Here is a 24061-nt window from a genome sequence, read left to right on the forward strand (position 1 = left end):
GGTTAATAAATATTTTAATTAGTTTTATAAAGTGTTTTTTTTTTAAAAAGTACCTACCTACAATCTTCGTAACCTCAATTAATGTGTATACATACATACATAAAATCACGCCTCTTTCCCGGAGGGGTAGGCAGAGACTACCTCTTTCCACTTGCCACGATCTCTGCATATTTCCTTCGCTTCATCCACACTCATAACTCTCTTCAGGCAAGCTCGGCGGTTTCGGGTACTTTTGACCTGACCCTTTACCAGGACGTCCTTAATTTGATCAAGATAGGTTCGTACAGTTAATGTGTATACAGTCACGTCTATATCCCTTGCGGGGTAGACGGAGCCAATAGTGTCGAAAAGACTGAGGGGCCACTTTCAGCTATATGGCATAAATACATAGGTACATATAGTCACGTCTATATCCCTTGCAGGGTAGACAGAGCCAACAGTATTGTAAAGACTGAAAGGCCACGTTTATTTGTATGGCTGTATGATGGAATTGAGATTCAAATAGTGACAGGTTGCTAGCCCATCGCCTAAAAGTATAATCCCAAGTTTATAAACCTTTCCCTTGATTGACTTTCACGGAATCTGCACGGCAAGGGAAGCAGCCGGCACACACTATATAGTTTTAGTTAACTTATCTGTAAATATTATGATTTAAGTTTGTCTAGAGAAAAATTAAGAAATTTTAATTTGAAATTTGACTAGGTATATTTTTTCCTCACTATCACACTAGCATGGCGGCAATTATAATAAATTTGTATTCATATGACTTATTATCAATTCATCAAAGACTACTTTTAATAGTACCTACTCAACGGACTTATGTCATGTTATGTCACTGGTCAGACCAGGTCAAGAGTGTAAAAACATGACATTTAAATATGTATATATTTCTGTTAAACTACTGTGCCGTGTGGTTTATGGCACTTTTGAATAGAACCACTCCACAACATTCCAATGGATGTCGTAAAAGGCGACTAAGGGACAGGCTTTTTAAACTTGCGATTCTTGTTATAGGCGATGGGCTAGTAACCTGTCACTATTTGAATCTCAACTCCATCATAAAGTCACACAGCTGAACGTGGCCTTTCAGTCTTTTCAAGACACTGTCTACCCCGCAAGGGATACAGACGTGACTATATGCATGTATAAGAATAATAATTAGAAATATGTATTAAGCACAAAAAATACATTTAACAAAGTAACAGTAATTTAACATACATAAACTACGATAAATTGCCTGACGTTCGATCTAGGTGCTCAACTGGACAGGAACTTAACATACATACATACATATGATCACGTATTTATCCCTTACGGGGTAGACAGAGCCAACAGTCTTGAAAAGACTGATAGGCCACGTTCAGCTGTTTGGCTTAATGATAGAGACGGGTTGCTAGTCCATCGCCTAAAAGAAGAATCCCAAGTTTATAAGCCTATCCCTTAGTGTCCTTTTACGACATCCATGGGAACGAGATGGAGTGGTCCTATTCTTTTTTTTTATTGGTCCACACGGCACAGGAACTTAAATATATTATTTTTAAATATGTTGAGGGTCTGTCTGTGAGTATGTATTCAGTCTAAGTATAAATGTCGATCTCTTCTCAGAGTAGGCAACTATATATAGTTGACCTCAATATTATTTGACCTCGCACTTGTAACATCACCTTGCATGTATAACCGGCCGTATGACTTGCAATAAACATGTAAATCTTAAAAATATATGAACGTTACGTAGTAAGAAATATAGATATCTATTCTTAACTATTATAAAGCTGAAGAGTTTGTTTTTTTGGACGCACTAATCTCAGGAACTACTGGTTCGAATTGAAAAATTCTTTTTGCGTCGGATAAACCATTTACCGAGGAAGGCTTTAGGCTATATAACATCACGCTGCAACTATTAGGAGCGAAGAAATAATGGAAAATGTGAAAAAAAACGGTGAAAATTATTCATTCATCCTTGAGGGCTTCAATGATGCCCAAAATAACTATTTCACGCGGACGAAGTCACGGGCACAGCTAGTATAATATAATTAAAATACTTGCAAAAAAACTAAGTGTTCCCGGCACCAATAGAAAAAAAGAAAAGGACCACTACATCTCTTGCCCATGGGTGTCGTTAAAGGTGACTAAAGGATAGATAGGCTAACAAACTTGGGATACTTTTAGGCGATGGGCTAGCAACCAGTCACTATTTGAATCTGAACGTGGCCTTTTAGGCCGTGATAATATGTATGCATGTGATCTGTATGTGGATATCAAATGTACACTTTTCGCCATTTTCTAATGAATAAAAGATAGGTGAATGATTAATGATTTTATCATTCAATTTAAAATCCTGTTTTTAATAAATAATCTAAATATAAAGCAAAGTCGCTCCCGCGTCTATCCCAATATCTGTATGTATGCTCAGATCTTTAAAACTACACAACGGATTCTGATACATTTTTTTTAATAGATAGAGTGATTCAAGAGGTAAGTCTTTATGTATAAGTCCCAATTTTCCTACTAAAAGCTAGTTTAAAATAATGGAATCCTGTCACTGTCGATTCCTTCACATTTCCCTTGTATATTTGCTTAGTCAACTTGCTTTCATTCATCCTCTCCACGTGACCAAACCATCTAAGCATTCCCATATCATCACCGCAAAATATTCTAAAACTAAACTACTTATTTTACATTATATTATTATCAAATACAATCGCATTGATACACTCGCCGGTAAAAAGTCACGTATAATACTTGCAGTTTGTATAAACAATAGAAGTAATGCTTTACCTTATTGCTTTGTTCGCGTAATTGACTACTTCAAGAACTTGGCCAATTTCTGTGAATAAAAAAATTGCATCAAAATGAGCTCCTGCGGGAAGATGTCAGAAATAAATAAATAAATATATACGGGACAAATTACACAGATTGAGTTAGCCTCGAAGTAAGTTCGAGACTGGTGTTACGGGATACTAACTCAACGATACTACTTATATTTTATAATAGAATAGAATAGAAGAGATTTATTTTCAAAATTAGATACAAGGTATCACTTATTGACGTCACAATAATAAATACTTATATAGATAAACATCCATATTCTGACTGACTACAGCAATCAATGTGCTCGTGATTGCGAGATCAAAGCGTAGAAAACATTGAGTAAACACAGGTATGTAAAACTTTTGTATTGAATTGACTACAGAATAAAAAGAAAATACATACATTCACGTCCATTACCCTTGCGGGGTAGACAGAGCATTGAAAGGACTGATTGGTTAGGTTCAGCTGTTTGACTTCATAGTAAAATTGAGATTAAAAAAGTAGATTAAAATAGGTAGCCTATCGCCTAAAATAATAATCCAAACTTTATAAGCCTATCCATTAGTCGTCTTTACGACATGGGAAAGAGATGAAGTGGTCCTATTCTATTTTTTATTGGTGCCGGGAACCACACGGCAATATCGCGACAAGTAGAGAGTGTAGCCTCTGCCTACCCCTTTCAAGCGTGATTATTATGTATGTACGTAGTTTATTTAAATGGTCTAGAAGTGCACTACATAAAAGAGGATTTCTTGGAAGGGGAACCGTTCACGTACTCAAAAAGGTATGTACTTATATATAAATATAATATAAGGTATTCTGACGGTACAAACAAACATATTTATAGTTTTATTATTAGTATGCATAGATTATACTTTGTGATACAGCAAGTCGTGTTAATTCTACAACTAAATGCAGTTCATATATTATTTTATTGCGAATAAGACGTCACTGTGTTAATTTTGTATTTAATTTGTATTTTCAAAGGTATATTATATTTTCATTTTCATCAGTGCAGTTCGCAAAAAGGTGATAACGCATAAAGTTTGTTTCACATAAAAAACTAAATAATAATTTATTTCTGCTAGTAAATTTTATCAATTTTAAAAGAAAAATCAGCCATTCATTAATTAATCGCACACAGACATCACATCTTTATTTCCAGTGTCGTGTACAGGACCCAATTATTTTACAATTATCTATTTGGCTTTCTATTTAGACATAGTGACAGGTTGTAAGCCGATGTGCCTATAAGGATAATCTAGGAATTTATACATACATACATACATAAAATCACGCCACTTTCCCGGAGGGGTAGGCAGAGAATACCTCTTTCCACTTGCCACGATCTCTGCATACTTCCTTCGCTTCATCCACATTCATAACTCTCTTCATGCAAGCTCGGCGGTTTCGGGTACTCTTGACCTGACCCTTTACCAGGACGTCCTTAATTTGCTCAAGATACGTTCGTTCGTCTAGGTCTAGGAATTTATAATGTAAACCTTTTACATTGATTGAAGATGTACTACACTTGAAAGCCTCGCTCTGTCTATCCCGCCCGGGATAAAGACATAACTATATGTATAAGTATGTATGTATGACTCTATCTTACCTTTAATAAATAAATAATCAAAATATACGGGGCAGATTACGCAGATTGAGTTAGCCACGAAGTTCGAAACTTGTGTTACGAGATACTAACTCAACGATACTATATTTTACGAGTATATTAAAAAGTTATATAGATAAACATTCAAAATCCAGGCCAATCAGAGACAGTTCATTTCTCATAATGCCCTGGCCGGGATTCGAACCCGGGATCTCCGTGTCACTACCGCTACGCCACAGAGGCCCTTAAAAACATATATATCACATCTTTATTATTTGCGTTATATTGTTATTTTGTGTTACAGGCAAAAGAAAGGACTCAGAAACAATGACAGCATTACGTGTTGAAAATCCTCCGATTTACAAAAATGGTGAGAACAAATTTGTAAATAATGTTTCGATCAAATTTACACACATTTAAACTATTAAAAAAGAAAAGAAAAAAACTAAAATAAAGAAATGTAATGTAATTAATTCATTGTGTAGTATCAGTTAGCCAAACAGCTGAACGTGGCCTATCAGTCTTTTCAAGAGTGTTGGCTCTGTCTACCCCGCAAAGGATATAGACGTGATTATATGTATGTATGTGTAGAGTCCCTGTAAATCGTTTGCCCACCGCGACGTGCCCAGAAGGCTGGTAGCATTGCCACGTTGAATGGCAATGCTTAATAGAATAGAATAGAATTATTTATTTATAGGTATCACTTATTGACGTCACATTAATCTTAAACCAAAGAAGTTTACAGCCCCCTGGTCAATTTGATCAAAAAATTAATTCTTTTGAGAGAATAATTATAAATAATAAAAAATGTTCTAATAATAAGTGCCGTGTGGTTCCCGGCACCGTTAAACAAATTAATAGGACCACTCCTTCTCTTTCCCAAGGATGTCGTAAAAGGCGACTAGGGGATAGGCCTATAATTCTATAATTCTTCTTTTTGACGACGATAGGCTAGCAACCTGTCACTATTTGAATCTGAATTCAATCAATAACTCAAAAAGCTGAACGTCGCCTGTGAGTCTTTTCAAGACTGCTCGCTAGTAACAGTTTACTAGCCCATAGCCTAAAAGAAGAATCCCAAGTTTATAAGCACATCCCTTAGTCGCCGTTCACGACATCCATGGGAAAGAAAAGTCTTACTCTTAAGTGCCAGGAACCCAAGGCACAAATAATAAATATATATATTAATAAGAGATTTATCTCTCAGGAGACAAGCCATGCCGCCCAGCTGATGCGGTGGAAAGTCAGGCCAAGCAGCGGCTGGTGCCCATCGACGAAGCCACCAGGAGAGGGGACTCGGAGGTCCAGGAGTTCTACTCCGGAGCGGTGGTCCTCATCACGGGCGGCTCGGGGTTCCTGGGGAAGCAGCTGGTGGAGAAGCTGTTCAGGTATTACATAGAATAGAAAAGAATAGGTTTATTTTCAAAATTGGATACAAGGTATCACTTATTAACGTCACATCACTTAAATCTAATTATAACTACTATAGCTTCCAAAGTGCATGTGTGCCTGCATGGCGGAACAAACTACACTGTAGCATTTTCACCGTACATACCTATAATATCGTCTATATCCCTTCCGGGGTAGACGGACCCACAGTCTGACAAAGACTGAAAGTCCACGTTTAGCTGCATGGCTTAATGTTGGAATTGAGATTCAAATAATGACAGGTTGCTAACCCATCGCCTAAATGAAGAATTCCAAGTTTAAAAGCCTATCTCTAAGTCGTCTTTTACGACATCCATGGGGAAGAGATACAGTGGTCCTTCGTTTTTTTTATTGGTTAAAATATTAAATGCTTAATCTAAGTTTTCAGCAAAATTCGGAATAAAAATCAAAGCAATTGGTCATGTAAAGAAAAATCCACTATAGTATTAATTTCATAATTAAATTTCAACATTTCTATAAAAAAAGGGTAAAAATATATGCTATTATTCATGAAAAATAAATAAATACTGTTTTGAAAAACATCGACTTAGCGAATTAAACATGAGTTAGCGATTAATATACAATTCATTGCACATATAATTTTTAATTTATATCCGAACATTCTCTGCCCCGTGACTGTAAACAATTAATTTATGCGCATAGTATAATTAAACATATTATGTATGTACTTGCAAATAAAATAAGGTCAGTGGGATATTGAACAGGTGACATACATACATACATAAAATCACGCCTCTTTCCCGGAGGGGTAGGCAGAGACTACCTCTTTCCACTTGCCACGATCTCTGCACACTTCCTTCGCTTCATCCACATTCATAACTCTCTTCATGCAAGCTCGGCGGTTCGGGTACTTTTGACAAGGTGACATCAATACCTTTAATGAGCAGAAGTTCTGTGGTCGAATAAAAAAGAGTGTTACACAGGGTGCCGTGTGGTTCCCGGCACCAATACAAAAAAGAATAGGACCACTCCATCTCTTTCCCATGGATGTCGTAAAAGGCGACTTAGGGATAGGTTTACAAACTTGGGATTCTTTTTTAGGCGATGGGCTAGCAACCTGTCACTATTTGCATCACAATTCTATCATTAAGCCAAATAGCTGAACGTGGCCGATCAGTCTTTTCAAGACTGTTGGCTCTGTCTACCCCGCAAGGAATATAGACGTAACCATATGTATGTATGTATGTTACACAGGGAGGCCAGGTTCAAATCTTATCGGGACCATTGTATCAAATGACTCGTGCTAACCGATGCTTTAACGGTGAGGGAGACCATTGTGAGGAACCCAGCGCATTCCCAAGATCCAGTTGTATTTGTTACATACATACATAAAATCACGTCTATATCCCTTGCGGGGTAGAGAGAGCCAACAGTCTTGAAAAGACTGATAGGCCACATTCAGCTTTTTGGCGTTAAGATAAAATTGACATTAAAATAGTGACAGGTTGCTAGCCCATCGCCTAAAAGAAGGATCTCAAGATTATAAGCCTTTCATTTGATTGTCTCATTTTCTGCCAGCCAAGCTGTTAAATTTTATTAAAATATAATTTACATAGATATGTAAATTTTATATGTGCCGTGTGGTTCCCGGCACCAATAGAAAAAAGAATAGGATCACTCCATGTCTTTCCCATGGATGTCGTAAAAGGCGACTAAGGGATAGGTTTACAAACTTATTCTTTTTAGGCGATGGGCTAGCAACCTGTCACTATTTGCATTTCAATTCTATCATTAAGCCAAATAGCTGAACGTGGCCGAGCAGTCTCTTCAAGACTGTTGGCTCTGTCTACCCCGCAAGGGATATAGACGTGACCATATGTATATATGTAAATTATATGTTTGTTTCAGAACATTTGACATCAAGAAGTTGTATTTGCTCCTGCGGCCAAAGAAAGGCAAATCCACCGCCCAACGACTCAGTTACATTTTGCACAATCCTGTAAGTATTACATACAAACATTATAATCACGTCTATATCCCTTGCGGGGTAGACAGAGCCAACAGTCTCGAAAAGACTGATAGGCTACGTCCAGCTATTTGGCGTAATGATAGAATTGAGATTCAAATAGTGACAGGTTGCTAGCCCATCGCCTAAAAGAAGAATCCCAAGTTTATAAGCCTACCCCTCAGTCGCCTTTTACGACATCCATGGGAGCGAGATGGAGTAGTCCTATTATTTTTCTATTGGTGCCGGGAACCACACGGCAATGTAAGTATTTATTATGATACAGCATCCTACTAATATTATAAATGTTTATTACTCTTTCACGCAAAAACTACTGAACCGATTATTGTAAATAGCTGGTATGTAGGTAGCTGTAGACCCAGAATAACATATAGGCTACTTTTTATCCCGGAGTTCCCGCGGGATTGATAGGGTTTTCATGCGGAAAAAGTCAAGGGCGGCCTCTAGTAATACATATAATCTCGCCGCTTTTCCGGAGGGGTAGGCAGAGATTTCTACGCGCCCGATCCCTGCATCTGCACTGAATGCATTTGCATACATATATGTTACTTGATTACTTACACACATATACATATAATCACGTCTATATTCCTTGCGGGAAAGACAGAGCCAACAGACTTAAAAAGACTGATAGGCCACGTTCAGCTGCTTGGCTTAATGATAGAATTGAGATTCAAATAGTGACAGGTTGCTAGCCCATCGCCTAAAAGAAGAATCCCAAGTTTATAAGCGTACCCCTCAGTCGCCTTTTACGAAATCCATGTGAGAGAGATGGAGTGGTCCTATTCTTTTTTTTATGGGTGCCGGGAACCACACGGCACTCGGAAAATCGGTACGTTCGCGTTAATTGCCATTTGCATACATTAACTAACAAAAACTTATTATTCCAGGTGTATGACACTCTGCGGGAGACCAGACCTTGGTTCGTGGACAGGGTTGAAGCGATAGAGGGGGACATCACTAAGGACAGGCTGGGATTGGAGATCGAGACCTGGGAGCAGCTTATTAGTGAGGTCAGTGAGGTCAAAAGGCCCTATATACTTGTTGTGGAGGTCTTGATAAATAAAGCACGATGTGGTGCAATGTGGTGCCGTGTGGTTCCCGGCACCAATAAAAAAAAAAAGAATAGAACCACTCCATCTCGTTCCCATGGATGTCGTAAAAGGCGACTAAGGGATCGGCTTATAAACTTGGGATTCTTCTTTTAGGCGATGGGCTAGCAACCTGTTAAGTACTATTTGAATCTCAATTCTATCATTAAGCCAAACAGCTGAACGTGGCCTATCAGTCTTTTCAAGACAGTTGGCTCTGTCTACCCCGTAAGGGATAAAGACGTGATCACATGTATGTATGATGCAATGAGTCAGGTTTTGCACAGCGATACAAAACCTGAACCGATTTTTACCGTTTCGACCAGCTTTTCGCTAGATTTTTGTTATTCAGATTGCTAGCCCATCGGCTAAAAGGGACCTAAAGTTTCTAAAGCCTTTCCCTTAATAGACTTTAACACATTATTTTGCAGGTGACCATAGTGTTTCATAGCGCAGCTACGATCAATTTCGCGGATCCACTTAAAGTGGCCACCAATATAAACGTCAAGGGGACCATGGAAATGCTGAGCTTCGGGAAGGCCTGTCAGAAGCTAAGGTTAGTTTAAACTTCTAGGACTGCTTTTGTGGGAATTGGCTAAATAAAACTTTTATATCCTATTACATACATACATAATAGTCACATCTATATCCCTTGTGGGGTAGACAGAGCTTACACAGTCTTAAAAAACTGACACGCCACGTACAGCTGTATAGCTTATTGATGAAAATGAAATTCGGATTAATTCCAAGTTTATTAGCTTTTCCCTTAATCGCCTTACAACATCCATGGAATAAAGTTGAAGTTGACCTATTCCAAAGAGTCAGGAACCTCACGGCACAATTTAACGTGAATTTAGAAAAATCTCTTCCACAGGAGCTACGTCCATATTTCGACAGCGTACAGTCAAGCCCTGAACAGCCGGGTCCACTCAGACATACCCGAGGAGTTCTCCAAGAGTCCAATGACCCCTCACACCCTGGTGGACTTGGCTGAGACCCTCCCGCAAGACACCCTCGATCAAATCTTTCACAAGTAAGTGAGATTACATCTTTTTTTATAATAAAAAAAGAGATGGACGAAAGTGGCTGATGGATTGACGTTAAAGATTGAAGAAAAACAGAGATGGATGGACAGTGTCGGGTGGATGATTCATGTTCACATTCAGGTGTCTGAATGATGCATGATAGAATTGAGATTTAAATGGTGACAGGTTGCTAGCCCGTCACCTAAAAGAGAAATCCCAAGTATATAAGCCTATCCCTTAGTCGCCTTTTACGACACCCATGGGAAAGAGATGGAGTGGTCCTATTCTTTTTCTAATGGCGTCGGGAACCACACACCACTAGCAAGGTAACCAACCAAACTTTCGCATATATTATAAGTAAGAATCATCTCATTTCCTTGTTTCTCAACAAAAAGGGATTCCCTTTCAAAACAAATACAGTTTCATCAAAATATTTCTAAGAAAAAAAGTGTGATGTTAAAAAAATACCTACCTAAATACCACAGAATGCGTCACGCGAACTTAACCTTGCGTCATAGACCTTCGGCACAGAGCAAGTGGCGCCTGAGGGCTGGCCAGCTGCGCTCTGTGAAGAGACGATGAACTTTTAGTAAACGTATTATTATACATACATACATATAGTCACGTCTATATCCCATGCGGGGTAGACAGAGCCAACAGTAAATCCTGATAGGCCACGTTCCGCTATTTGGCTTGATTAGTGCTAGGTTGCTAGCCCATCGTCCACAAGAAGAATCTGAAGTTTTTAGATTTAAGTTTTAGATTGTCTTTTTTTTATACTAATACTACCTATAAAGCTGAAGAGTTTGTTTGTTTGTTTGAATGCGCTAACCACAGGAACTAATGGTTCGAATAAAAAAATTGTGTTGAATAGACCGTTTATCGAGGAAGGCTTTAGGCTATATAACATCACGTTGCAACTATTAGGAGCGAAGAAATAATGGAAAATGTGAAAAAAAAACGGAGAAAATCATTCATCCTTGAGGGCTTCCGTTGCGTGCGCTGCGAAAACGGTTCAAGATACCAAAAATATATGCATAAAAGAATTATTCCTCTTGAAATTATCTAAAAAAATGTCCACGACAGTATATGTCTATCTTTTAAGATTAACTCACTAGAACCGTTTTTATGATAATCAAAATTTATTTAGCTGTGGAGGCTGTTCGCATAAAATAAATGATGCCCAAAATAACTATTCCACGCGGACGAAGTCGCGGGTACAGCTAGTGAAATTATAAATTACATACATATGGTCACGTCTATGTCCCTTGCGGGGTAGACAGAGCTAACTGTCTTGAAAAGACTGAATGACCACGTTCAGCTATTTGGCTTAATGATAGAATTGAGATTCAAATAGTGACAGGTTGCTAGCCCATCGCCTTAAAAAAGAATCCCAAGTTTGTAAGCCTATCCCTTAGTCGCCTTTAACGGCAACCATGAGAAAGAAATGGAGTGGTCCTATTCTTTTTTGTATCAGTGCCGGGAACCACACGGCACTTTATTATATACATTGGTTGTGATTCCACTTTCAGATACCTCGGCAATGACTACCCCAACACGTACGCTTACACGAAGGCGGTAGCTGAAGAGGCCGTGAGGACCATGTCTGAAGGTCTACCTATCGCCATTGTCAGACCCACTGTTGGTAAGACTTACATATGTATAATCAAGTATTTATCCCTAGTGCCGTGTGGTTCCCGGCAGTGCCGTGTGGTTCCCGGCAGTGCCGTGTGGTCCAATAAAAAAAAAAAGAATTGGACCACTCCATCTCTTTCCCATGGATGTCGTAAAAAGCGACTAAGGGATAGGCTTACAAACTTGGGATTCTTTTTTAGGCGATGGGCTAGCAACCTGTCGCTAGTTGAATCTCAATTCTATCATTAAGCCAAAAAGCTGAACGTGGCCATTCAGTCTTTTCAAGACTGTTGGCTCTGTCTACCCCGCAAGGGAGATAGTCGTGACCATATGTATGTATGTATGTATGTATTTATCCCTTACGGGTAGACAGAGCCAACAATCTCGAAGACTGGAAGGCAATGTTGTCAGGTTGGTTGGAAGAGATCCCACTTAGGGATAAGCCCGCCTTCTTACTGTACTGTTTTATATTTGTAACTAGCTGTGCCCGCGACTTCGTCCGCGTGGAATAGTATTTTGGGTATCATTGAAGCCCTCAAGGATGAATAATTTATATTCGATAAATGGTCTATTCAACACAAAAAGAATTTTTCAATTCGAACCATTAGTTCCTGAGATTAGCGCGTTCAAACAAACAAACTCTTCAGCTTTATAATATTAGTATAGATGTACTCCTTTAGTGAACAATAAAGTATTTACTTACATAATGTTCAGCTTAAAGATACATTTGAGATTCAAATAGCGACAGGTTGCTAGCCTGTCTCCTACAAAATTCCCAAGTTTATAATTCTATCTCTTAGCCGCCTTTTACGACATCCATAACGTGACTTACGAAGTTTGTAAATATGGTGATCTAATGAAATAGAAAGGAAATTCATTATGTTTCCAGTGATACCTTCATACACGGAGCCTGCTCCGGGCTGGGTGGACAAGAACAATGTCTTCGGAGCTAGTGGGGTGAGTATGTTTCAATCAACATACATACATACCCTTTTCTATTCGTAACTACATCTTCTTTCACAAACAACATTCCCATAACACGCTGTTCCTTATCCGGTCACTCAATTTCACACCTATCATACTCCTTAACGCTTTCATTTCATACATACATATGGTCACGTCTATATCCCTTGCGGGGTAGACAGAGCCAACAGTCTTCAAAAGACTGAATGGCCACGTTCAGCTATTTGGCTAAATGATAGAATCGAGATTCAAATAGTGACAGGTTGCTAGCCCATAGCCTGAAAAAGAATCCCAAGTTTGTAAGCCTATCCCTTAGTCGCCTTTTACGACATCCATGGGAAAGAGATGGAGTGGTCCTATTCCTTTTTGTATTGGTGCCTACTTTAATGCCATACCTTGTCTTTAGTCCTTACGGGGCAGACAGTTACAAAAATACAGCCAATAGTCACAAGATATGGCTGGAATTATTCATTATTGATGTTTAATTTGAAAAAGTGATTTAGGGTCTGTTAATAAAATTTCAATAATTTTTGAGATATTCATAAATAAAAAAGAAATTAACGATAAATGTTAATCATGTGTGCCGTGTGGTTCCCAGCACCAATACAAAAAAGAATAGGACCACTCCATCTCTTTCCCACGGATGTCGTAAAAGGCGACTAAGGGATAGGCTTACAAACTTGGGATACTTTTCTAGGCGATGGGCTAGCAACCTGTCACTAGTTGAATCTCAATTCTATCGTTAAGCCAAATAGCTGAACATGTCCATTCAGTCTTTTCAAGACTGTTGGTTTTGTCTACCCCGCAAGGGATATAGACGTGACCATATGTATGTATGTATGTAATTTGAAAAAGTGATTTAGGGTCTGTCAATAAAATTTCAATAAAATTTGAGATAGTCATAAATAAAAAAGAAATTAACGATAAATGTAAATCATGCCTTCTACAGCTTTTAATAATCTATTTATATATCTATTAACGGCCTCTGTGGCGCAGTGGTAGTGCGCTTGTCTGTGTCACCGGAGGTCCCGGGTTCGAATCCCGGTCAGGGCATGATGAGAAACGAACTTTCTCTGATTGGCCTGGGTCTTGTATTTTTATCTATCTAAGTATTCATTATAAAATAAAGTATCGTTGAGTTAGTATCTCGTAACACAAGTCTCGAACTTACTTCGAGGCTAACTAAATCTGTGTAATTTGTCCCGTATATATATTTATTATTATTATTTCAGATAATCCTAGGTCTTGGTCTAGGCGTGATCCACACCCTGATATCGGATCCTGACATAAAAATAGACATAATTCCTGTGGACATAGTCAACAATGCAGTGATAGTGGCGGGCTGGGAGACGGCCAGGAGGTGGGGGGTGGGGGAGGCTGACACGAGGATATATACAGTCGGGTCTTCTTACAGGAACAGTATTACTTGGTGTGAGTATTTATGGATAAGAACACATCACAGACATTAAGAATAGAATAGACAGCGGTAAAAAAGCAATTAAAAATCCATATTTTATTCAGGAATCAGTCAAACAGCTGAACTGTTTTGTGGCTGTTGGCTTTGTCTACCCCGAAAGGGATGTATCTTTATTCAGAAAATGGGCATTCGCAGGCACTTTTGGACGTCATTTCAAATTTTAATAAATACACTTTAATTTATATCTAATAAAGGTAATTAAGAGTTTGGATAAGGTAATAGGATAACTTTCATCCCAAAAAAACTATAGTTCCTGTGATTCTGGTGTTCCTGGATTTGCCAAATATCGCGCAGGCGCAGCTGCGGGTAAAAACTAGTTTATTAAATATATTATAAGACGTCCAATGATCCACTCATTTTCTAGCCTTCCTGACGGAGACCCTGGAGGTGGACGCGAGGAACCACGTGTCTCCAAAAGCCGTCTGGTACGCCTTCGCTGTCCAGAGCAAACATATACACGTGTACGCTGCCCTGGCCTGGATCCTGCACTTCATCCCAGGGTATATAGTCGACGGCATCCTCATGTTGATGGGGAGGAAACCCAGGTTTGTCTTATCATTATCTGAGTCTAGATTTTAGAATAAATGCGGTGAAAATGAGAGCGTGTGAATTTGCCGTTTTGTTCCCGGCACCAACACAAAAAAGAATAGGACCACTCCATCTCTTTCCCATGGATGTCGTAAAAGGCGACTAAGGGATAGATTTTTTAGGCGATGGGCTAGCAACCTGTCACTTTTTGAATCTCAATTCTATCATTAAGCCAAATAGCTGAACGTGGCCATTCAGTCTTTTCAAGACTGTTGGCTCTGTCTACCCCGCAAGGGATGTAGACGTGACCATATGTATGTATGTATGAAATGAAAGCGTTAAGGAGTGTGACCGGTGTGAAATTGAGTGACCGGATAAGGAACAGCGTGTTATGGGAATGTTATGTGTGAAAGAATATGTAGTTACAGGAATAGAAAAGGGTATGTTAAGATGGTTCGGTCATGTGGAGAGGATGAATGAAAGCAGGTTGACTAAGCAGATATACAAGGAGAGTGTGGAGGGAAAGGTCGTAGTGGGAAGGCCTAGACGAACGTACCTTGATCAAATTAAGGACGTCCTGGTAAAGGGTCACGTCAAGAGTACTTACCCGAAACCGCCGCCGAGTATGAAGAGAGTTATGAATGTGGATGAAGCGAAAGAAGTACGCAGAGATCGTGGCAAGTGGAAAGATATAGTCTCTATCTATCCCTCCGGGATAAAGGTGTGATTTTATGTACATATGTTTGTAGATTACAGAATCCAAACATATATTTGTCTGCTGCGTGCCATTCAGACACCAGAATTTCGCTTTATTGTCAAGAACGTTGAAATGACTGAAAGATCACGTTCAGCTGTATGGCTTCATGATGGAATTGAGATTCAAATAGTGACAGGTTGCTAGCTCATAGCCTCAGTGAGAATCCCAAGTTTATTAGCCATTCTTTTGTCGCCTTTTACGACATCCTTGGGAAAGATATAAGAGTGGTCCTAATCTAAATTTATCCCTTTTTTCAGAGCTACAAAAATCTACAACCAACTAAACACCATGTCAAAAGTATTCAGTTACTTCACTTTGAGAAGTTGGAATTTCCAAGACGACAATCTCCTGAAAATGTACAAGAACCTATCGCTAACGGACCAGCAGATCTTCAACATAGACATAAAAACTGTAGATATGACAGAGGCCATTTTACTGTGGCACATAGGGTTAAGAAGATTCTTTTTGAAAGATGATTTTGTGAATGATGAACAAGCGCAAAAAAAGCAGGTGATGTTGAAATATGTAACCTTTGTTATTGCACCAATTTATTTTTACGTTTTTTACAAGATTTTTGTATGTTTATTTTATTTTTTGTATTCATTTTTCTTACTGTAAGGTGTTGACAAATAAAGTTAATTAATATTTGGTTAGATATAAAGACATTTTAATTTTTTAATATATAAATCGCAAAATAGATGCTTACACGTCTTTATACATTACGACGTGGTTAGAGGCAACAGTCTCGCAAAAACTGAAAGGCCACGTACAGCTTCACAATGAAATTGAGATTTAAATAGTGACAGGTTGCTAACCCTTCGCCTGAAAGAAGAATCCCAAGATTATTAGCCTATCCCTTAGTCGCCTTTTACGACATCCTTGAGAAAGAGATGGAGGGACGATAACTGAAAATTTCTGATAAGATTAATCAATATACATGATATACATGAAAGATGAAAAAAATATGCAGGGATAATGCGCTTAGTGGAAATATGCAGTCCCTGCCCATCTTTCTGGGAAAGATTATGAACATGTATTATATATATTTCCGATTTCTATAATTTTCAAAGCGTGCTAACTACTGTTTCAACGCCCAATGGATGTTACTCATTTCTATAAAGCTGTACCTATTATAAGCATTTTTTAAATGGTTTCATTAAATATACATTTAAGAATGTGCGAAAAGAGGTTAGTACCTAACTTTTTTATTATCCAAAGTTGTTTTCTTTAATATTCAATTGTGATGTAACTAATTAATTAATTTTTGTTATTAAAAAATTGTTTTAAAACGTTTATATTTTTTATTCGTGTGATTGCAATCGTACAGTCAACAACAAAAATTAGTATACAGTTACAGAGCGGAAAATTCAACAAAAAAATAATTATTTACTCAACATTTCAAAAAATAAATTTATAAAAACTTATTCTTCTTCCCCCGGCTACAATCTCGGTTACTTTCTCATCCCCATGGAGGATCCAGGATTGGGTGAGTCAGGTTTTCATAGCGAGTAGTCTTGACTTTACTATATTTTGATGTTAATCGAACCAGGATTCGAACCTGATGCAGAAGCAATACATTAAGGCAGTGTACAGTCAAATAAGTACGCTACAGAGTGTAGTCTAAAGTAAAATTAAAAAGAATTTATTCAAAAACTAGTAGTCTACTACAAATAGATACTAGTTACTAGTAATACTAATAATAGCTACTATTAATAGTTACTAGTCTCTGCGACGCAGCGGTAGTGAACTTGTCTGTGACATAGTAGGTCTCGGGTTCGAATCCCGGCCAGAGCATGACGAGAATCAACTTTCTCTAACTAGCTTGGGTTTTGGATGTTCACCTATATGAGTATTTGTTATAAAATATAGTATCGTTGAGTTAGCTCAAATATATTTTATAACAAATACTAATAATAACTCGAGGCAAACTCAATCTGTGTAATTTGTCTCGTATATATTTATTTATTCATAGATTTCCATGAACGATAACTTAGTATGGGGTTGACTGTACTTAACATTTTAAATTCCGTGGAAAATACCTAACCAAAACGTCGTAAACAATGCCAATAAGGAAAGTTCAATTTTAATCCGGTCACAGAGTCGTTTCACCTTTTATTTCGTAGAGTGCGTAGTTATAAGATGCTAAGTCTATGAAGATTATCTTACGTTATTTACCTCCTGTGCAGACTGTATAAGCCAATCTATTCTTCCACGATTTAGATTTAAGAGATCTATATTTGTATATTGACGTCCGATGAAAATGCTGCAGTGTAGTTTGTTCCGCCGCTTCTTCTACACATGCGCTTTGGAAGCGGTAGTAGTTATAATTAGATTTCAGTGATGTGACGTCAAAAAGTATCCAATTTTGAAAATAAATCTATTCTATTCTATTCTAAAGAAAGTCTAATAAACTGTCGCTATCCCGTTTTTCGTCATTGTAAAAAGTGAAACAGCGATAGTTAATCGCGTGATAATAACGGTGTCGGGCATTTTTGGACATCATGAAACTGAAGGCGGGCCTTGTTAAACTTTCAAGGACCAAATTTCAAATGTCTTAAAAAAGGGAGATGTTAGGAGTATCCGTAATCTAAACTAATATTATAAAACTGAAGAGTTTGTTTGTTTGAACGCGCTAATCTAAGGAACTACTGGTTCGAATTGAAAAATTATTTTTGTGTTAAATAGAACATTTATCGAGGAAGGCTTTACGCTATATGTATAACATCACGCTGAAACTATAAGGAGCAAAAAAATAATGGAAAATGTGAAAAAAAAAAACAGGCGTTATGGTATGTATGTATTAGACTGTTGGCTCTGTTTTTAAATTATAAGTAGGTAACCCTAATTTTGCAATTTATCAGTGAAATACTGTATTAATATTACGAAGGCAAAAGTTGAAATCCAGATTATGTATATTACTCTTTCACACAAGATCTACTAAACGTATTTGGATAAAAAATATCTTTATGATAGTGTAAATAAACTACGACTCAAAAACGAGTCCTTAATTTTATATTGAAATATAATGAACAGAGTTATAAATGTGGATGAAGCGAACGAAGTATGCAGAGATCATGGCAAGTGGAATGAGATAGTCTCTGCCTAACCCTCCGGGAAAGAGGCGTGATTTTATGTATGTATGTATGTATGAAATATAATCTCAAAGTTCTTAATCTAGAAAAAAGACACTGGTACAATAAAAAGTTGCATGGATCGTGGCAAGTTGAAAGTTGTGGTCTCTGCCTACCCCTCCGGAAAAGAGACCTGATTTTATACATACATATAATCACGTCTATATCCCCTGCGGGGTAGACAGAGCCATCAGTCTTGAAAAGACTGATAGGCCACGTTCAGCTGCTTGGCTTAATGATGGAATCGGGATTCAAATAGTGACAGGTTTCTAGCCCATTGCCTAAAAGAAGAATCCCAAGTTTATAAGCCTATCCCTTAGTCGCCTTTTACGACATCCACGGGAACGAGATGGAGTGGTTCTATTCTTTTTTTATTGGTGCCGAGAACCACACGTGATTTTATGTATGTAAGCAATAGGATTTGAACTCGTGCTAATGTTTTTTAAGGCATTCGACCACCCACACAACACACACTCTATACACAATGGTAACTCTATGAAAATAATTCACTACAATTATACATGTGCATACATCAATCTTTCACCCGTTTTCGTCTCTTTCACTCAACAATTGAAAGGTATTTCCCGTCTCACTCTAATAATGCATTCATTAAATGACCTTTGGGTATAGTTTTATATATTTTATCATGCTTGTCCCTAAAAAACAATAATTTATGTGAGAGTTAGGTATACATACAGACATATGGTCATGTCTATGTCCCTTGCGGGGTAGACAGAGGCAACAGTCTTGAAAAGACTGAATGGCCACGTTCAGCTATTTGGCTTTATGATGGAATTGAGATTCAAATAAGTAGTGACAGGCTGCTAACCCATCGCGTAAAAAAGAATCCCAAGTTTGTAAGCCTATCCCTTAGTCGCCTTTTACGACATCAATGGGAAAGAGATGGAGTGGTCTATTCTTTTTCGTTTTGGTGCCGGGACCACACGGCACTGTAGTTAGGTATATAAGGTATATATGTCGATAAAGGCGACTAAGGAATAGGCTTATAAACTTGAGATTCCTTTTGTAGGCGATTGGCTAGCAACCTAGTCACTATTTGAATCTAAATTCTATCATTAAGCTGAACGTGGACATTCAGTCTTTTCAAGACTGTTGGCTCTGTCTACCCCACGTGACCATATGTATGTGTGTATGTATTCTATCATATATAGCCATACAGCTGAACGTGGCCTTTCGATCTTTTCAAAACTGTTGGCTCTTTCAACCCCGCTAGGGATATAGACGTGATGCAAATGCATGCAAACACAATTTCAGCCTGAAACATAACACATTTTAAAGTAATTGGGTAAAAATAATCCCAAAAAAGCTATTTATAAACAAGTATTTAATTTTCGATAAATATGATTCTTCATGCACTAAGTACTTATTATGCAATAAAAATAATAAAAGTCAAGTCAACTTGCATTGTCAGCACCTTTTATGCAGTGGTCCACAACATTTTCAGTTTATCATGTTACGGATTTTAATGAAATAAACACATTATAATCACGTCTTTATCCCTTGCAGACAGGGTAGACAGAGCCAACAATCTTGTAAGGCCACGTTCAGCTGTAAGGCTTAATGGTGGAATTGAAATAGTTACAGTTTGCTAAAAGAAGAATTTCAAGTTTATTAGCCATTCCCTTAATCGCATTTTACGACATCCATGAAAAAGTTATTGAGTGGTTCTATTCGTAAATGCCGGGAACCACACGGCACCGATATCTATATTTTCTGAGAAACAAGCGTTCACTGCGTCACTGAGCCTTCTTTTGTCTGTCAAAGGAAAAAACAGTCAATTGATTAATATCAAAAACAATTAATGGTAATTTACCGCAATCGTCATGGATCGGCGTAAAGGACGACCCCACAGACATACATCCGAATAGATACCGCTCCGAATAGTTCCACTCATTTTTCTCAGATTTTCCTGCTAACGGTACATAACAGAACATTAATTTATGTTTATTTAGACCAACCAAGGTAATCTCCGTATTTTAATTTATTCTAATCTATGTTTGGTCGCAAAGTTAGTTATTCACCACAGAAGACAGAAGGAGAAAAGATGAGAGAAATAATCAGTTCAAGAGTACTATATTGTTGGACATAAAATAAGAATATTTGAACAATAAAATATAATAGCTGTAATTTTTTTCTACCTAAACAAACCATGGCAACCGTTGCTATGGCGCATATAAAGAAGGTTGCCTACAGTTTATGAGTATGTTACAAACATAAAAAAGAATGTTAGTTGAAAACTGTACTTATCGCTGTAATAGAATAGATTAGAATAGAATAAATTTATTTTCAAAATTGGATACAAGGTATCACTTATTGACGTCACATCACTTAAATCTAATTATAACTACTACCGCTTCCAAAGCGCATGTGTAGAAGAAGCGGAGGAACAAACTACACTGACGCATTTTCATCGGACGTCAATTTACAAATATAGGTCTCTTAAACTTTTGCTTTCTATTATTCATTCTAAGTGTCCCTCTATCCATTTCAGTTAAAAATACAAAATGTACAGATAAAGTATTTTCACTGTTTTATTATATGTATAGACTAGTTGCTGTAAGGAGCGCTATCTATAAGTTTCTATGTCAATGGCGCATCAAAGGTTGTCCACCACTGACTAAGGGTCACTGCGTGCTATAGATCTCATTCCTGTATTAGTCTACATTCTGACGTTGACAGGCAAGGAGCGCGGGTTTTGTAAAAAAAAATATTGAAAAAAAAAATATTTTGTTTGTGATATAAAGTGAGTTGGCGTTGATTGGTGAGTGGTTTTGTTTTTTTTTTTTAATTATTTAATTTGTATATATTGTGTTAATTTACGACTACATTTCATGTGTTTTCATTGTCATATCAAATTATAATTTGTGTTTATAAATACAAAAATTTTAAAAAAGTAATAATACATTAAACCGACGACAAAGGAAGGGTGTTAATTAATTTAATAAATTTTCATTTCACATTAAATTAGTTAAAATAAAAATAAACTATTTAATAGCAAGTCCTGTCAACATTTTATCACCTTTTTTTCTTAAAACCAAAGACGAGGAATGTTTATACCGAGTGAAACTAAGTAGTCCAATTTTCAAAATATCATGACGGCACGTGAAAATAAGACCACTCCAACTCTTTTCCATGGATGTCGTAAAAGACGGCTAAGGGATTTGTAGCACATTCATGAAAAAAAAAAAATTGTTTGGACGAAATAATATCACTATTCAATTCAATTCAAAATCTTCATTGCATATGATATACTTAGTACATCAGTTGAATTACTATTTCCTAATATAAATTCTATCAATAGTGCCGTGTGGTTCCCGGCACCAATATAAAAAAGAATAGGACCACTCCATCTCTTTCCCATGGATGTCGTGAAAGGCAACTAAGGCATAGACTTACAAATTTAGGAGTCTTTATTTTAGGCGATGGGCTCTAGCAACCTGTCACTATTTGAATCTCAATTCTATCATAAAGCCAAACAACTGCACGTGGCCTAACATTCTTTCAAGACTGTGTCTACCCCGCAAGGGATTTAAACGTGATTATATGAATGAGTGAATGAATAATTCTATTAGAGCTGAGTGTGGCCTTTGTGTTTTGTGAGTTGGCTCTGTCTACCCCTCAACAGATAAAGACGTGATTGCATATGATAATTACAGATTGCACCATGAATGAAATGAACTGAACCATTGCAAGTAACCTTACCAGTATTATATCCATGCTTGACACATCCAGTTGTCTGAATGTGCAGGTTTCCTCACGGTGTTTTGCCTCAACGTTAGAGCATCGGTTATTATTCGAACAAATGTTCATGCAACTTTAAAAAAGAGAAGTACATTTTAATATTTAAGTTTAAACAATTTACTGCTCAAAAGAATAAGAATATACATACATATGGTCACGTCTATATCCCTTGCGGGGTAGACAGAGCCAACAGTCTTGAAAAGACTGAATGGCCACGTTCAGCTATTTGGCTTAATGATAGAATAGATTGAGATTCAAATAGTGACAGGTTGCTAGCCCATCGCCTAAAAGACGAATCCCAAGTTTGTAAGCCTATCCCTTAGTCGCCTTTTACGACATCCATGGGCAAGATATGGTCCTATTCTTTTTTGTGTTGGTGCCGGGAACCACACGGCGCCAAGAATAAGAAGCATTCGCTAATAGAGACACGAACGTTATAAGCGTATTTCAACGCTTATTTGAATCTAAATTCCATGCATAATTAAGCTAAACAGCAAAACGTGGCGTTTCAGTCTTAACAAGAATGTTGACTCTGTCTACCCCGCATGGGATATAGTCGTGATTATGTACGTAAAACAGAGTTTATTAGATCTATAGTTATATTTGCCAAAAGCTGTTTGGAATATGACGTACGCGGAGAGCTACTCAAATGACTTATTTATCAATAAATACCTTCATAAGTCGCATAAATAATATCAAGTCGGCTGTAAACAAGCTTAAAAAAACATAAACAGTCATTAATTAAAACATACATACATATACCTAATCACGTCTATATTCGTTGCGTGGTAGTCAGAGCCGACAGTTTTGAAAGATTAAAAGGCCACATTCAGCTATTTGGCTTAATGATAGAATTGAGATTCAAATAGTGATAGGTTGCTACCCTGTTGCCTAAAAGAGGAATCGCAACTTTATAAGTTTATCCCTTAGTCGCCTTTTACGACATCCATGGGAAAGAGATGGAGTGGTCCTATTCTTAATTTTTATTGGTGCCGGGAACCACATGGCTTTCATACGTCATTATATAGCTTAATATCGATCTATAGTTAAAATCTATATGGATTTTAACTATGTGTCTTAAAGCCAAATAGCTGAACATGGCCTATCAGTCTTTACAAGACTGTTGGCTCTGTCTACCCCGCAAGGGATATAGACGTGATAATATGTATGTATTTTAACTATGTCAATGTTAACCAAAAAATAATAAAACCTCGATTGATAAATTATTGTTATTTATATAAGAGTTTTACGCGATATTTATTATTCGTAGGAAAAAACTGACATAACCCGTTTGAAGAGGGACCATTTGTAAACCAGATCGGTATCGTATCGGCGCAAGCGCAGATGAGAAAGATTAGAGATATGCCAAGTTCGCGTTACATTATAGAGTGCGACTTAGCTAGGATTACTACTTAGTATTATAAATGCGATAGTAAGTTAGTTAGTTAGTTTGAAAGGTAACAAATAAAACTGCTAGGCGATGATAACAATCGCGCCGTGTGGTTCCCGGCACTAAAAAAAAAAGAATAGAATTACTCCATCTCTTTGCCATGGATGTCGTAAACGGCGACTATAGGAAATTCTTATAAACTTGGTATCCTCATTTTAGACGCTGGACTAGCAACCTGTCAATATTTGAATCTCAATTCTATCATTAAGCCGAACAGCAGAACGTGGCATATTTTCAAGACTGTTGGCTCTGTCTACCCCGCAAGGGACATAGACGTGATCATATGTATGTATGTATGGGAAAGACCATTTTGCATTGCGCACTTTTGAGCAATGACATTACGATCCACACATACTCTGTACAAACAAGAATTTTACAAGTTGGATGTTTTAATTGTTGAAATAAAA

General features: G+C 37.4%; 2 protein-coding genes across 2 annotated transcripts in view; both read left to right on the plus strand.

Annotated features, from left to right (window-relative positions):
- Positions 1-4747: 4747 nt before the first annotated feature.
- On the plus strand, positions 4748-15929 carry LOC106135999 (fatty acyl-CoA reductase wat). Its single transcript, XM_060952838.1, has 11 exons — positions 4748-4790; positions 5628-5808; positions 7718-7808; positions 8726-8848; positions 9358-9482; positions 9801-9959; positions 11484-11596; positions 12476-12543; positions 13782-13980; positions 14391-14571; positions 15569-15929. Exons 1-11 carry the CDS (start codon positions 4748-4750, stop codon positions 15927-15929), a joined length of 1644 nt encoding a protein of 547 aa, XP_060808821.1.
- Positions 15930-21088: 5159 nt separating this feature from the next.
- LOC106141334 (fatty acyl-CoA reductase wat-like) overlaps positions 21089-24061 on the plus strand; it is a 35732-nt gene continuing 32759 nt past the window's right edge. The window contains exon 1 of the mRNA XM_060952998.1: positions 21089-21224. The gene's annotated coding sequence lies outside the window, so the exon portion shown is untranslated. The remainder of the gene's footprint in view (positions 21225-24061) is intronic.

This window comes from Amyelois transitella, chromosome 30, assembly GCF_032362555.1.
Source record: "Amyelois transitella isolate CPQ chromosome 30, ilAmyTran1.1, whole genome shotgun sequence".
Classification (NCBI taxonomy): Eukaryota; Metazoa; Arthropoda; class Insecta; order Lepidoptera; family Pyralidae; genus Amyelois; species Amyelois transitella.